The sequence below is a fragment of the Rhea pennata genome, chromosome Z (assembly GCF_028389875.1).
Source record: "Rhea pennata isolate bPtePen1 chromosome Z, bPtePen1.pri, whole genome shotgun sequence".
Lineage (NCBI taxonomy): Eukaryota > Metazoa > Chordata > Aves > Rheiformes > Rheidae > Rhea > Rhea pennata.
The window spans coordinates 81,064,575-81,075,057 of record NC_084702.1 but is presented as its reverse complement, the minus strand read 5'-3'; the positions used below and the strand labels follow the sequence as shown (position 1 = coordinate 81,075,057).

Genomic DNA, 10,483 nt, shown 5'->3' with positions numbered 1-10,483 from the left:
GGCTCTGAGAGCACCAATAAGTCTTAATTGCCCTGACTACTCTCACCTCTGCCCGTGGGCCTAGAAGCTCCGTTTAGGCTCAGGCCTCAGGCTCTAGTCCTTCCCTGAGCCACAGCTGGCAATGTCCCCTGCTGTTCCTGAACTGTTATTTGGATTTCCCCAATGGACCTCAGACCTGACTCATCATCTATCCTTTGTCTGAGGATTGCTGGACTGCCAAGGGAGCTGCGGCCATCATCACTCTGCTCTGCTCACCCTGCTTGGGTGCTGGGGATTGCACCACGCCAGCAAGGGCAGGGCTGTGCTGGGCTCCCTGCTGGCCTTCCTTCACAGAGCAGCCATGCTCTTCCTGCTCCCTGATGTCTACTTTACTCTGCAACAGTGCTTTCAAAACAACATCGAACACAATGAGCATGGATGAAATATGTGCAGCTAGTTCCCCATGGCTATTAATGGTTTTGCTTAGGAACAGTTGTATCCATATTTCATAGTTTTAGGGTTCTGAGTCTCATTAAACTCAATATTCTGGTTATTTAAGCAATTGTTGAAAACAACTTGAAGTTTATACGCTAAAAATGCTAAGTAATAATGACTGTGCACACTGTCCCTTTAATGTTCCCCTCAGTTCCCTGAGGCCAAAATCCCTGGCTGCCCATGTTATCTGTGCCTTTGATCTCTTTGGCACAGAAAGCATCCCACAATGCCTGTATTTCTTGGGTCACCTACCTCTGCAAAGACCATTGCTAGCTCTATATGTCCCACGCAGTATCACCCATGTTACTGTACTTTTGCACTGTGTGGCAAGGTCTGTGAAGAAATTATTTCTTCCAAAATGTCACGGCCCAGGCAGAAGACAGAGCCCTTGCAGCAGGGGGTGCCACCTCGTTTTGGGAAGATGCCGGTGCCAACCTTTTCTGTGGGCAAAAAACACAATAGCTTTGAAAGTGATTCTGAAACCAAGAACTTGTTAGCCTGCAGCGCTGACAAAATCCAGGCTGCTCATGCTCAGGGAACAACTACAGAAAATGGCATTGCTAACCTCAGCACAACATGCCATGGAGCCCTTGGCAAGGGAACCAAACATGATGTTGCATCCAGAGGTACAAGCTTCACTGTTCACTGGGAACAGGAGAAAAGGAAGACTCTAGGGGTGCTGAGACTTCAGCTTTGCTTCCGAAGAGGATAGTGGCTCATCTAAAAATGTGATCAGCAGATGAATGCTCTCTTTGTGAGCCATAAAAAATTATGAGAAATGGCAGTACCAGTGGCTCTGGGGTTTCTGAGAGAAGAGACACTATTGGGTGTTGGTAGATCTGACCTGAGAACACAAACTCATCCTGCAGCTGACGAGAGAGTCCATCCCACTGCCAGAGCAGGTATCCTCACACTGAATTAAAACAGACTCTATTTTAGAGGCTATTTTATAATTAGAAAATAGCACAGGCATTCCACATCCCAGGTGGCCAGTTTAGCCCTCCTGCCTCTCCGTGGCCTTTAAGACAAAGCTAGAACATGGCCTGTATTCATATTCCCACGTGAAATACTCCCTGTTGGTTGCTCTGGTCTTCAGTGGAGAGCCAGATTAGAGCACTGTTAAGTGAGGACCAGAATTCAATAACTGATAAAGTTTCTACGCTTAGTGGTGGTGCTGTGTTTTTGGCCTGCTCTCTGGACTCAGCGTCCTCTGGGAAGGCCCTTATCTCTATTAGTCCTTTCCTCTCTCCGATTTCACTGTGGGGATGCAAAAGACCACACACCCTCATCCGAAAGCAACTCCTAAACATACTGGAGCAAGTGCACTATCCATCATGGGGATGTGGGTATTTTCCAGTTGAGGAGGGGATGGGGGAACACACAGGCCGGTGGAAACGAGGCCCAGGATCTAGAGAGCAAGGAGTTTCACAGGCACCTCAAAGATAGGCCTCAGGACTCGGCAGCCGTAGGAGCCACTTCCCACCGTGCCGTGCCGCGGACACTGAGCAGAGCCACCACCACCTGCTGCCATTTCCCCCCACCAGGACCCAAGCTGCAGCCAAGACCGGAGCTGTGGTGGCAGGAGGTATCCATCTTGGCAAGGACGGATTACGCACGCGTTTGTGTCAGTGTGCGATGGTGTGTGGTCATCTCACCCAAACCGAGCACGGGGAGCACGTTCCCTAGGCTGACGAGGGAGTTATTTGAAGTAAAAAGTCCAGGGAAGGACTCCGTTAAGGAGATAGCCGTGATGAGACAGCTGAGGTGCGGCCCAGGCTGGCCACCAGGCCCGGGCCGCGAAGCGCGGTCGCGACGGAGGGAGGATGCTCTCCGGCGAGGAGGGCAAACCTCAGAGGGTCGGGGGAATCCTCTGGGGAAGGGAGGGGAAGGGCTCGAGGAGGGATCAGGGTCTCAAAGCCAGGTCGAGCCCGGAGGCGCCTCGGCTGTGGGGACGAGGGGCGGCGCGGTTGGCAGGCGCCTCCGAGCGCCCCGCTGCCCTCGCGCCCGGGCACCTTGCCGTTCCCCGCGCCTAAAAACACCCGGGTTTGGGGCACCGCCACCCTTCCGACACGGCCTTTACGGAGGTTGCAAGGGAAGGCGCCGGGGGGGGGGGGATGGGGGGGGGATGGGAGGGGGGGAGGCCCTTGGCACCCCTGCCCCACCTCTCCCCCTCGGCCGCCCCTTCGCCACGTGGGTCCGGGCCCCTTCTCCTCCCGTGTGCCCCCCGCCGCACAGCCTCCCTCCTGGGGGCACTCGCTGCCCCCCACCCCTTTCCTGCGCCCCTCTTCCCTCCCGGCCTTTCCCCCCCTTCGCTGGCGTTCACACGTGCGATTTAATTTTCAAGAACTGCCTGCACGTCACCCGAACGATGTGCTCGGACTACATTTCTTAAAAAAAAAAAAAAAAAAAAAAAAAGAGGAGGAGGGAAGGAAAGGGAAACACAGAAATCCCGGGCAGCCTGGCAGTGCGTGATTTCAGCGACACGCCTGCAAACCGCTGCCCAAATTCCTCCGCAGGACCCGGCCCCGGGGAGGGCGGGAAGGAGGCGGCCGAGGGGCGCCCGGCCGCGCGCGCGCGCGCGCCCCGCGCAGCCCCCCGCCCCCCTGCGCGGGGTGCGTGCCGAGGGCGGGGACGGCGCGCGGGCGCAGGCAGGGGCCGCGGCGGCAGGAGCGCGGCCGCGCAAAGGCGGCGCAAAGGGCGGCGCGGGCCGGGGGCCCCCGCCGTGCGCTGCCTTGCGCTGCGCTGCGCTGCGCGCCGCCCCCCGCGTCACCGTGCGCGGGCGCGGCGGCGGCGCTTTATAAGCCGCGCGGCGGTGCCCGGATGTGAGCGGATCGCGATGAGTCCGCGCGGGGGGCGCGCGGCGGCGGCGCCCGGCTCCGCGGGGGAGGCCGCGGCGGCGAGCGGCGCCGCGCTGTGAACTTGGAGCGAGTTCGGGGCTGGCCGCGCTCCGCCGTGTGTGTGCGCGCGTGTGCGCGCGTGTGCATGCGCTCCCCCCCCCTTTTTTTGTTAAAGGAAGGACAGAGGGGAAAGTCCCAGAGCCACCGCGGCGCTCGTAGTTTGCCAGCCACCATGTGTCTGTAAAAACAATAGAGGGAAAAGTTGTCGGACCGTCTTTTTCTTTTTTCCTCTTTTTTTTTTTTTTGCGTTTTTTTTTTTTCCCTTCCTTTAGCGGCGATTTTTGCCGCGGCTGGGTGGGGATCTCGTGGCGCCGAGCGGGGCTCGGTAACCCCCAAAGCCAGGGCCAGGGTGCCGGTAAATCTGGAGCGCCCACGAGCAGCACTGACACTCTCGGTACTTTTTCGTGGTTTTGGAGGGACACACACGTGTGATAATAAAGCACTTTGGCAGAAGATTTCTCCTTTTTTTTTGTTTTTATTTTTTGTTCTCTTTTTCTTTTCTCCCTTGGAATATTGTGAACATATTTGTGGCCATTTAAGGTAAAGTTACAATTTGCTGTTAGAGTAACTTGTATGTTTTTTTTTAATTGTTGATCCCAATGTGTTATTTAAAAAGAGGTGCAACTTATTCAATGTGTAAATTCAAATAGAAAATACACTGTATCTGTGCACACATAGTTGCTCGTGTGTATAAATATATGTGATATACCCAGCGTAATTACATGTGTGAATTATACAATAACGTGCAAACGATAAGTGTAATAACTGGGTGCTTTATTTCCTACCGGAAAATGAAGTCGAACTAGTTTTTGAGGAGTATGTTCGGCCTGCAATAGCAAAACGTAAAATAAAAGTATAACATGCTGTAGGGTGGCGTGGGGGGAGGGGGCCGCTGGCATCGTCCCCAGAAACTTGAGCGTAAAACAAACCAAACGCTTGATTTTGCAAAGTTTGCAGCAATACTCTGTGTAGATTGAAAACCTTGGGCTTTTTGAAATTTAGCTTTAGGCAGCGGTGGCGGGGATGGGGGGGGCGATCACAGACAAACCAAAACAAAGCAGAATTAAAAAGGGAAGGGGGAAAAAAAAGGAGGAGGAAAAAAGGCTGGATAATACAAGGGGGAAAAATATTGTTCCTCTTGGCAAAGTCGCCGCATCACGTGCATTGCAGCCCCGTATAAACTTGCTTTGCCATGTGTATGTGCGCGAGCTGGGGAAATTTAAAGTATAACCGGCGCAAAAGTGCGGCGCGGGGAGGGCGGGCGAGCGAGCGAGCGGGCGGGCGGGCGGGCGAGCGAGCGGGCGGCGGCCCCGGCGCGGAGGGAGGCGGCGGCGGCGGCGGGGCCCGGCTGCGCGGCGCGGCGCGGCGCGGCGCTGCGCGGGGGGCGGGCGCGGAGCTGCGCGCGCCGCTCCCCCTCCCCGCGCAGCCGGGCGCGCTCCGCGGCGGCGGCGGCGGCCCCGGAGCGCCGCGGCGGCGGCTCCGCGCGGGCGGGCGGTGGGTAGCGGCGCGGCGCGGCGCGGAGGGGCTGCGCGGGGCCCCGCCGCCTCCCCCTTCCCCCTCCCGGTCCTGCCTCCCCTCCCCCGGCGCTCGGCGGAGCCGCCGGCCCCGCGCAGGCCCGAGCCGCCCGGGCGCGGGCTGTTGCCGTTAAGCGCCCTCCTCGCCGCAAATTAGAAACGGGGCTAATTGTCCGCGGCTGCCCGCGGCTCGCCGCGCCGCGCCGCCCCGCGCCTCGGCACCTTTTTTTTTTTTTTTTTTTTCCCATCGTTATCCTCATTTTTCGTTTCTGTCTTTCAACGCTACTTTGCGTGGAAGAAGGAGAAGGGAAAAAGTTGGGAGCGGATGGCTGTAGTTTCTTCTCTGGGATCCTCATTCATTCCTCGCTGAACCTCCTGTTGCATAAATGATGCTCCGGGAGCGAGGCTTTCTCTTTTTTTTGCTCCTTCGGATCTGGGTTTAGAGTGGATGTTACCGGGTTTCGCTCGCCTCTCTGGAAATACAATATCGCTTTTTTTTTGTTGTTGTTGTTTTTGCTGCCCCTCCATCTTTTTTCCCTCCCTTCTTCCCAGCTCCCCACCCCCGCCCCCACCCCCAAAACCCGCTTGTGCTTCCTGCAAGGCTCGGGACTGGGTTTCTGATTGCGGTTATTTCCATGTTTCTAGGTTTGTGTGATTTTGCTAAAATGCATCACCAACAGCGAATGGCTGCCTTAGGGACGGACAAAGAACTGAGTGATTTACTGGATTTCAGTGCGGTAAGAAACAACGGTGGAAATTAACAACAGCTGTAAAAAATATCTTCTAGCTGATCTGTTAAACTAAAAAAAAAAAAAAAAAACCAACAAAAGCAAAACAAAACAAAACTGCGATCTAAGTACATTGGGTAATTTTTAATCAGCAGCTAGAACCACGGTAAATATCTTTTCGCTTAAAAAAAAGAGAGAAACAAAAATTAGAGTCTTTTTATTATTTCTTATTGTATGTGATGGGAGATGCAATCTTGTTCGCAGCTTATTGAAATGTCTTGGATGTCTAAAATAATTTTTACAAAACCAGACGCCCCTAAAACGAACATTTCTCATCATTAGTTAATAACAGTAATATTACCGAGCACTTCTGTCGTGCTTTACATTTTACGGTGGTGTCGGCACAGGAGCTAATTAATTGCTGGTCAGTGACTTCTGCTCTATTTTCCGTTCTTCCCTTGTTTCGCTTTTGTGGCACACGGAAAGTGCAAAGAAATCCATGACCGTCTCAGTTTAAAGTTTTCCGCGCCGCCTCGCCTGGCGGCCGCGGAGGCGGCGGGGGGCGCCGGGGGCCGCGCGGGGCGGCCGCGGGCGCGGGCCCCTCCGCGCCGCCGCCGCACGCGCGCACTTGTCCGGCCCGGCGGGGCCTTCCCCTCCCCCGGCCCCTTTCTTCCTCCCCCTCCCCCTCCCCTCCCCCCCCCCCGGGCCCCCTCGCCGGCGCTGGCTGCGCTGATGGATGGACGGACGGGCGGACGGAGGGGCGGAGGGGGGGCGCGGGGGGCCCCGCGCGAGCCCCCCGGCGGGCGCGGGGCCGCCGCGGGCGGGCGGGCGGGCAGCTGCGCGGCCCCCTCCGCGCTTGGTGCACTTTTTCCATTTGTTCCCTCGCTTTTTGCAGGCTCTGACTCAGGGAAGGTGCGTATTATCCACTAGACACGTCGAAGAAGAGAGAAACCAATTAGGGTCGAAATAAATGCTAGAGAGAGAGAGGGAGCGCGAGAGGGAGCGCGCGCGAGGGGAGAGGGAGCGAGCCTTGCTTCCAGTTGCTCTCCTGTTAGAGACGAAATGAGAATTTAGGGCAGGTGGCACTTTGCATTCTTCTTATTCGGGTTCCCATATGACAGGCAAACCCTAAATCGGGATGGAAATGGACATTGCTACGTTTATGGCCAAGGTTTCGACAAAAAACAAAAAACAACAACAAAAAAAAACTTTTTTTCGCCTTTGCGGCCCGGCGAGCGGAGCGGAGCGGAGCCGGGGGCAGCGATGCCCGCTCGGCGCGGGGCCGGCTCGCTGCGGCGCGGGGGAGCCGGGGGCCGGGGCCCGGCGGCGGTGCCCCGGCTGGGCGAGCTGCCGGCGCGGGGCTCGGGAAGGGACTGGCGCCTGGCGCGCGCGCGGGGCTCGCTCGCTTTCCAGCAGTAACGTCTCTTTGTTTTTTTGCTTTTTGTTTTTTTTTTTTTTTTAGATGTTTTCACCTCCTGTGAGCAGTGGGAAAAATGGACCAACTTCTTTGGCAAGTGGACATTTTACTGGCTCAAGTATGTAAAATTTTTGTTTAATATATGGTCAGAATGTTGTCGGTTATTTATCCATAGGCATTACCTTTGTTTTGGTGCTGTTAATCTCTTTTGGGGAGCAGATTCGTTGAGATTTGAGTGGAATTATCCCTAAGCGCTGGCTGCTATTATTATTATTATTACTTCCATGAGACTTGGATGTTTTCACAATGTTTCTGTACATTTATGATTTTTTAAAAAACTTCCCCTCTGCATAATAGCTCAAGGTGAGCTAATTTAAATCTCTTTCCCTTTTTATTTTTTCTGTTTTAAATTAAGCAATGGAGATCTTTATTTACATTTTCAGATGCTGTCTTTATGTGTGAGAGATGATAATGCAAACGTCTTGTGTGAGAATTAATTTTGTGAATAAGAATGACGGTTGCTTAAACTAAATAAATAAATAAGCATCGTAGGATGCATGCCAGGCTCCTCCAGGAAAAGGACTCTTAGCGTCAGAGATCAGTGTTTGCTGCCGATGGAGTTTTTTTTTTTTTTTTTTTGGTCAAATTAACGTCTTTGGGCTAGGGCTTTTTCTGATTTGGAGCGGGGCGTTTTCCTTCAAAACAGCGGCGCGCTTTGGAGGGCGCGCGGAGTTGGGCCGGGGGGCTGGCGCGTGCGTTTGGCCGCGGTCGTGCCGCAGGGGCACATCGTGCGCTCCGAGCGCTGGGCGGTAGGACGTGTGCGTGCGGTAATAGCCTGGCAGCTGAAGTTTTACGTAGAGCTTGTTCATACGCCTGCCAAACCAGAAGTAAAAGTAGCGGCGAGAGTTGCGCGTCGGAAATTTCCTCGCCGCTCCCGAAGTGCCGCGCGAGAGGGCTCCGCGGGCGGACGGGCCGGGCGAGCGCGGCCGCGGCGGCCCGCGCGGGCGGCTGCACGTGCCGCCGCGCCGCGCGCGGTGGTGGTGTGTGCGCAGCGCTGCTCTGGATCAGATGGCAAATTTGGACGAGTCTCCGCTGCAAACTGCCAGTGGATATCTAGACACAAACACGTCACTGCGGATAGTTTCGAGCCTGGTGTTTGCAGTTTGTAGTCGGTTTAAAGGCTCCTCTTCTGTGCGTTCAGTGCAGTCGTTTTTATCGAATGCACTGATGTGTTAACTAACTTTTTATTTCCGAAAAGAGACTACTTAATTTGAAGGTAGTCTGTAGTATCTATTTTTAAGATATTTATCAAATGCCACCCTGAAGTTGTCAAACACTCATTTTATGCATCTTGCTCCGTCCAGACTTTCAAAATAATTACAGGATTTTGTTTTACTGTCATAAATTTGGTTACATTTTGAATATAGTGACTTAGAGAATTTTATTGTTAGGTTTGAACAACTTTCCACTTGTAGTTTGCCTTATATCTCACAAGCTAAAGATTTTGATCCTATTTTTATAATTTCTGAATTATATAATTTTAATAACTCATGTAACTGAATGTAGAATATCTGTTCTATTTGTTTTTGTTGGAGAGAAACATAAAGTGTTTGCCAGGCAGATCAATTCATCGTGCTTATATAGCAGTCTGTGCAGCAGCTAACACTTGGTCTAGCAGCAATTAACTAGGTGGTTGTGTTTAGTAAATGCATCCTAAACCTCATCTATGAAGTCAGTTTGATCAGGAGTAACGTAGGATAGAAAATCTGAGCATCGAGCAAAATCGATTTTATTTTATTTTATTTTTTTTTTGATCTCCTCTAAACTGGAGGGCGTTGCAGTAACTTTGATGCATCGTTTTAGACATACAAATGATGTAATGAGCTGAAGTAAGTTAGTAATATTAAGATACGGACCACTGAAAATAACACCTGCGCGTGAAATGCAGACTGAAGTCTCACGCGGTGCGGCGACACGTACGTGCTGTAGTGCAGCGTGTGCTGACGAGGGGGGATGAGGGAGCCGGTTTGGCGAGGGACCTGTCCTGCGTGGGGGTAAATCCCCCCCCATGCTGCGCAGCACAGGGCCTGCTCTTCCCAGGGTAAAGAATCTGCCGTTCCCTACGTGAATACCTGCCCCTTGGTTATTGGGGGCGGCGTTTTGCGGAGAGGGGGCAGTGACTCCCCAAGAGCCGCCCGAAGCCGCCTGCGTGGGTCGCAGCGAGGGGGCAGGTGCGGGAGAGGCCGGAAGGCGCCGCGGCGAGGAGGAGAAGCGGGGCTGGTGGTGCGCGGCGCCCGCCCTGGGCAGCCGCCTGCGCGAGCGGCTCGGGCTTCAGCCCTCGCGAAAAATATTTGCTCTGCGCTGCTGGCCTGAGGCAGGGCTTGAGAATTCCCCGTTTTGTGTGATAGTGCCCGGACGGCTCCTTCAAGAGATGTTTTAGATAGGTGTGTGGCAGGATTAAAGATAGCTCCATCAATAACATAACAGCACAGTTTATTATTCTAATTATACGTGTTGCTAATAGGGAATTTTAGCAAGCAGCATGTTGCGGGTTCTTCCTGCTGGACAGATGCTCTTCTCAAGCTGGAGCGTACCTTGTCTTAATGGTCCCCTTCTAAAACTGATATTTACCGTGATGAGGAAGCACAGATGTCATTCCTCACTATTAACCTGAAACTTCTGCTATTAAAAAAAAAGAAAAAAGCAAGAAAAAAAAAAGCCCCCAAAGCAAAGTAGCCCCAAGCAGTGAAGTGAAACTAACTGTACTTTAGCAAGTGTGGTAATATTTCATGCTTAAAGTCTTCTTAATAGCTTTTTACTCATCTAATATATGATGCTCTATTGTGATTTGTAATGTGTGAATGAAAATAAAGTGCAGCCACGTTTCCTTTTAATCTTTAATTTCACAAACATGGCTTCTTACCACATTAAGAAATGGTGAGGGCTGCAAGGGAGAAAGGAATGTAACCTGAGCCACAGCCGTGACATTCCCATGGAGCATTTTTCACATGAAAGGCTTTTGTCAACCCCGTAAAGGACCAGGAGTTTTTGTTTGATGTCTGCAGGTGTTCAGCAGAGAGCACTAAAACAATTCAGCCATGCTGGTCCAGAGACTGTGACCTTAACCGGGGGAATTGGTGAGCACCGAAATTATTTCTGAAGAAAGTCTCCGTAGAGTTACCTCCCATATATATTGTATTTGTGAAGTGGTTTCATACCTGTTACTTAAATTGAACAATATATATCCGTTAGAATCAGGAGGCCTTTTTTATTTTCAAGAAATTTGCCAAAATAAAATCTAATCTTCTTAGATGTTTTGAAACGTTCTGAATCGTTTACCTTTGCTCCTGCAGTAAAAACACTTGTCATCAGCTGCGTGTGAGCCGTCGTCGAACAATGCTGGTTGCTGGAACTGGATTTTGAGAATGGGTTTTGGAGTAGTTTTTCAAGCAT

The 10,483-nt window shown here is 52.6% G+C and overlaps 1 protein-coding gene across 9 annotated transcripts in view; it reads left to right on the top strand.

The window, feature by feature from the left end:
* The first annotated feature begins 3,368 nt into the window (after positions 1-3,368).
* The window catches only part of TCF4 (transcription factor 4), a 192,405-nt gene continuing 185,290 nt past the window's right edge, over positions 3,369-10,483 (top strand). For 2 of the 9 annotated variants that reach the window (XM_062600631.1, XM_062600632.1), the window contains exons 1-2: positions 5,140-5,622; positions 7,076-7,148. In XM_062600631.1, the coding sequence (XP_062456615.1) occupies positions 5,521-5,622; positions 7,076-7,148 (175 nt within the window). In that variant the 5' untranslated portion in view covers positions 5,140-5,520. Of the gene's footprint in view, positions 3,912-4,820; positions 4,866-5,138; positions 5,623-6,475; positions 6,526-7,075; positions 7,149-10,483 lie in introns of those variants that run through there. The other 7 variants (XM_062600634.1, XM_062600635.1, XM_062600633.1 and 4 more) reach the window with 7 other exon arrangements.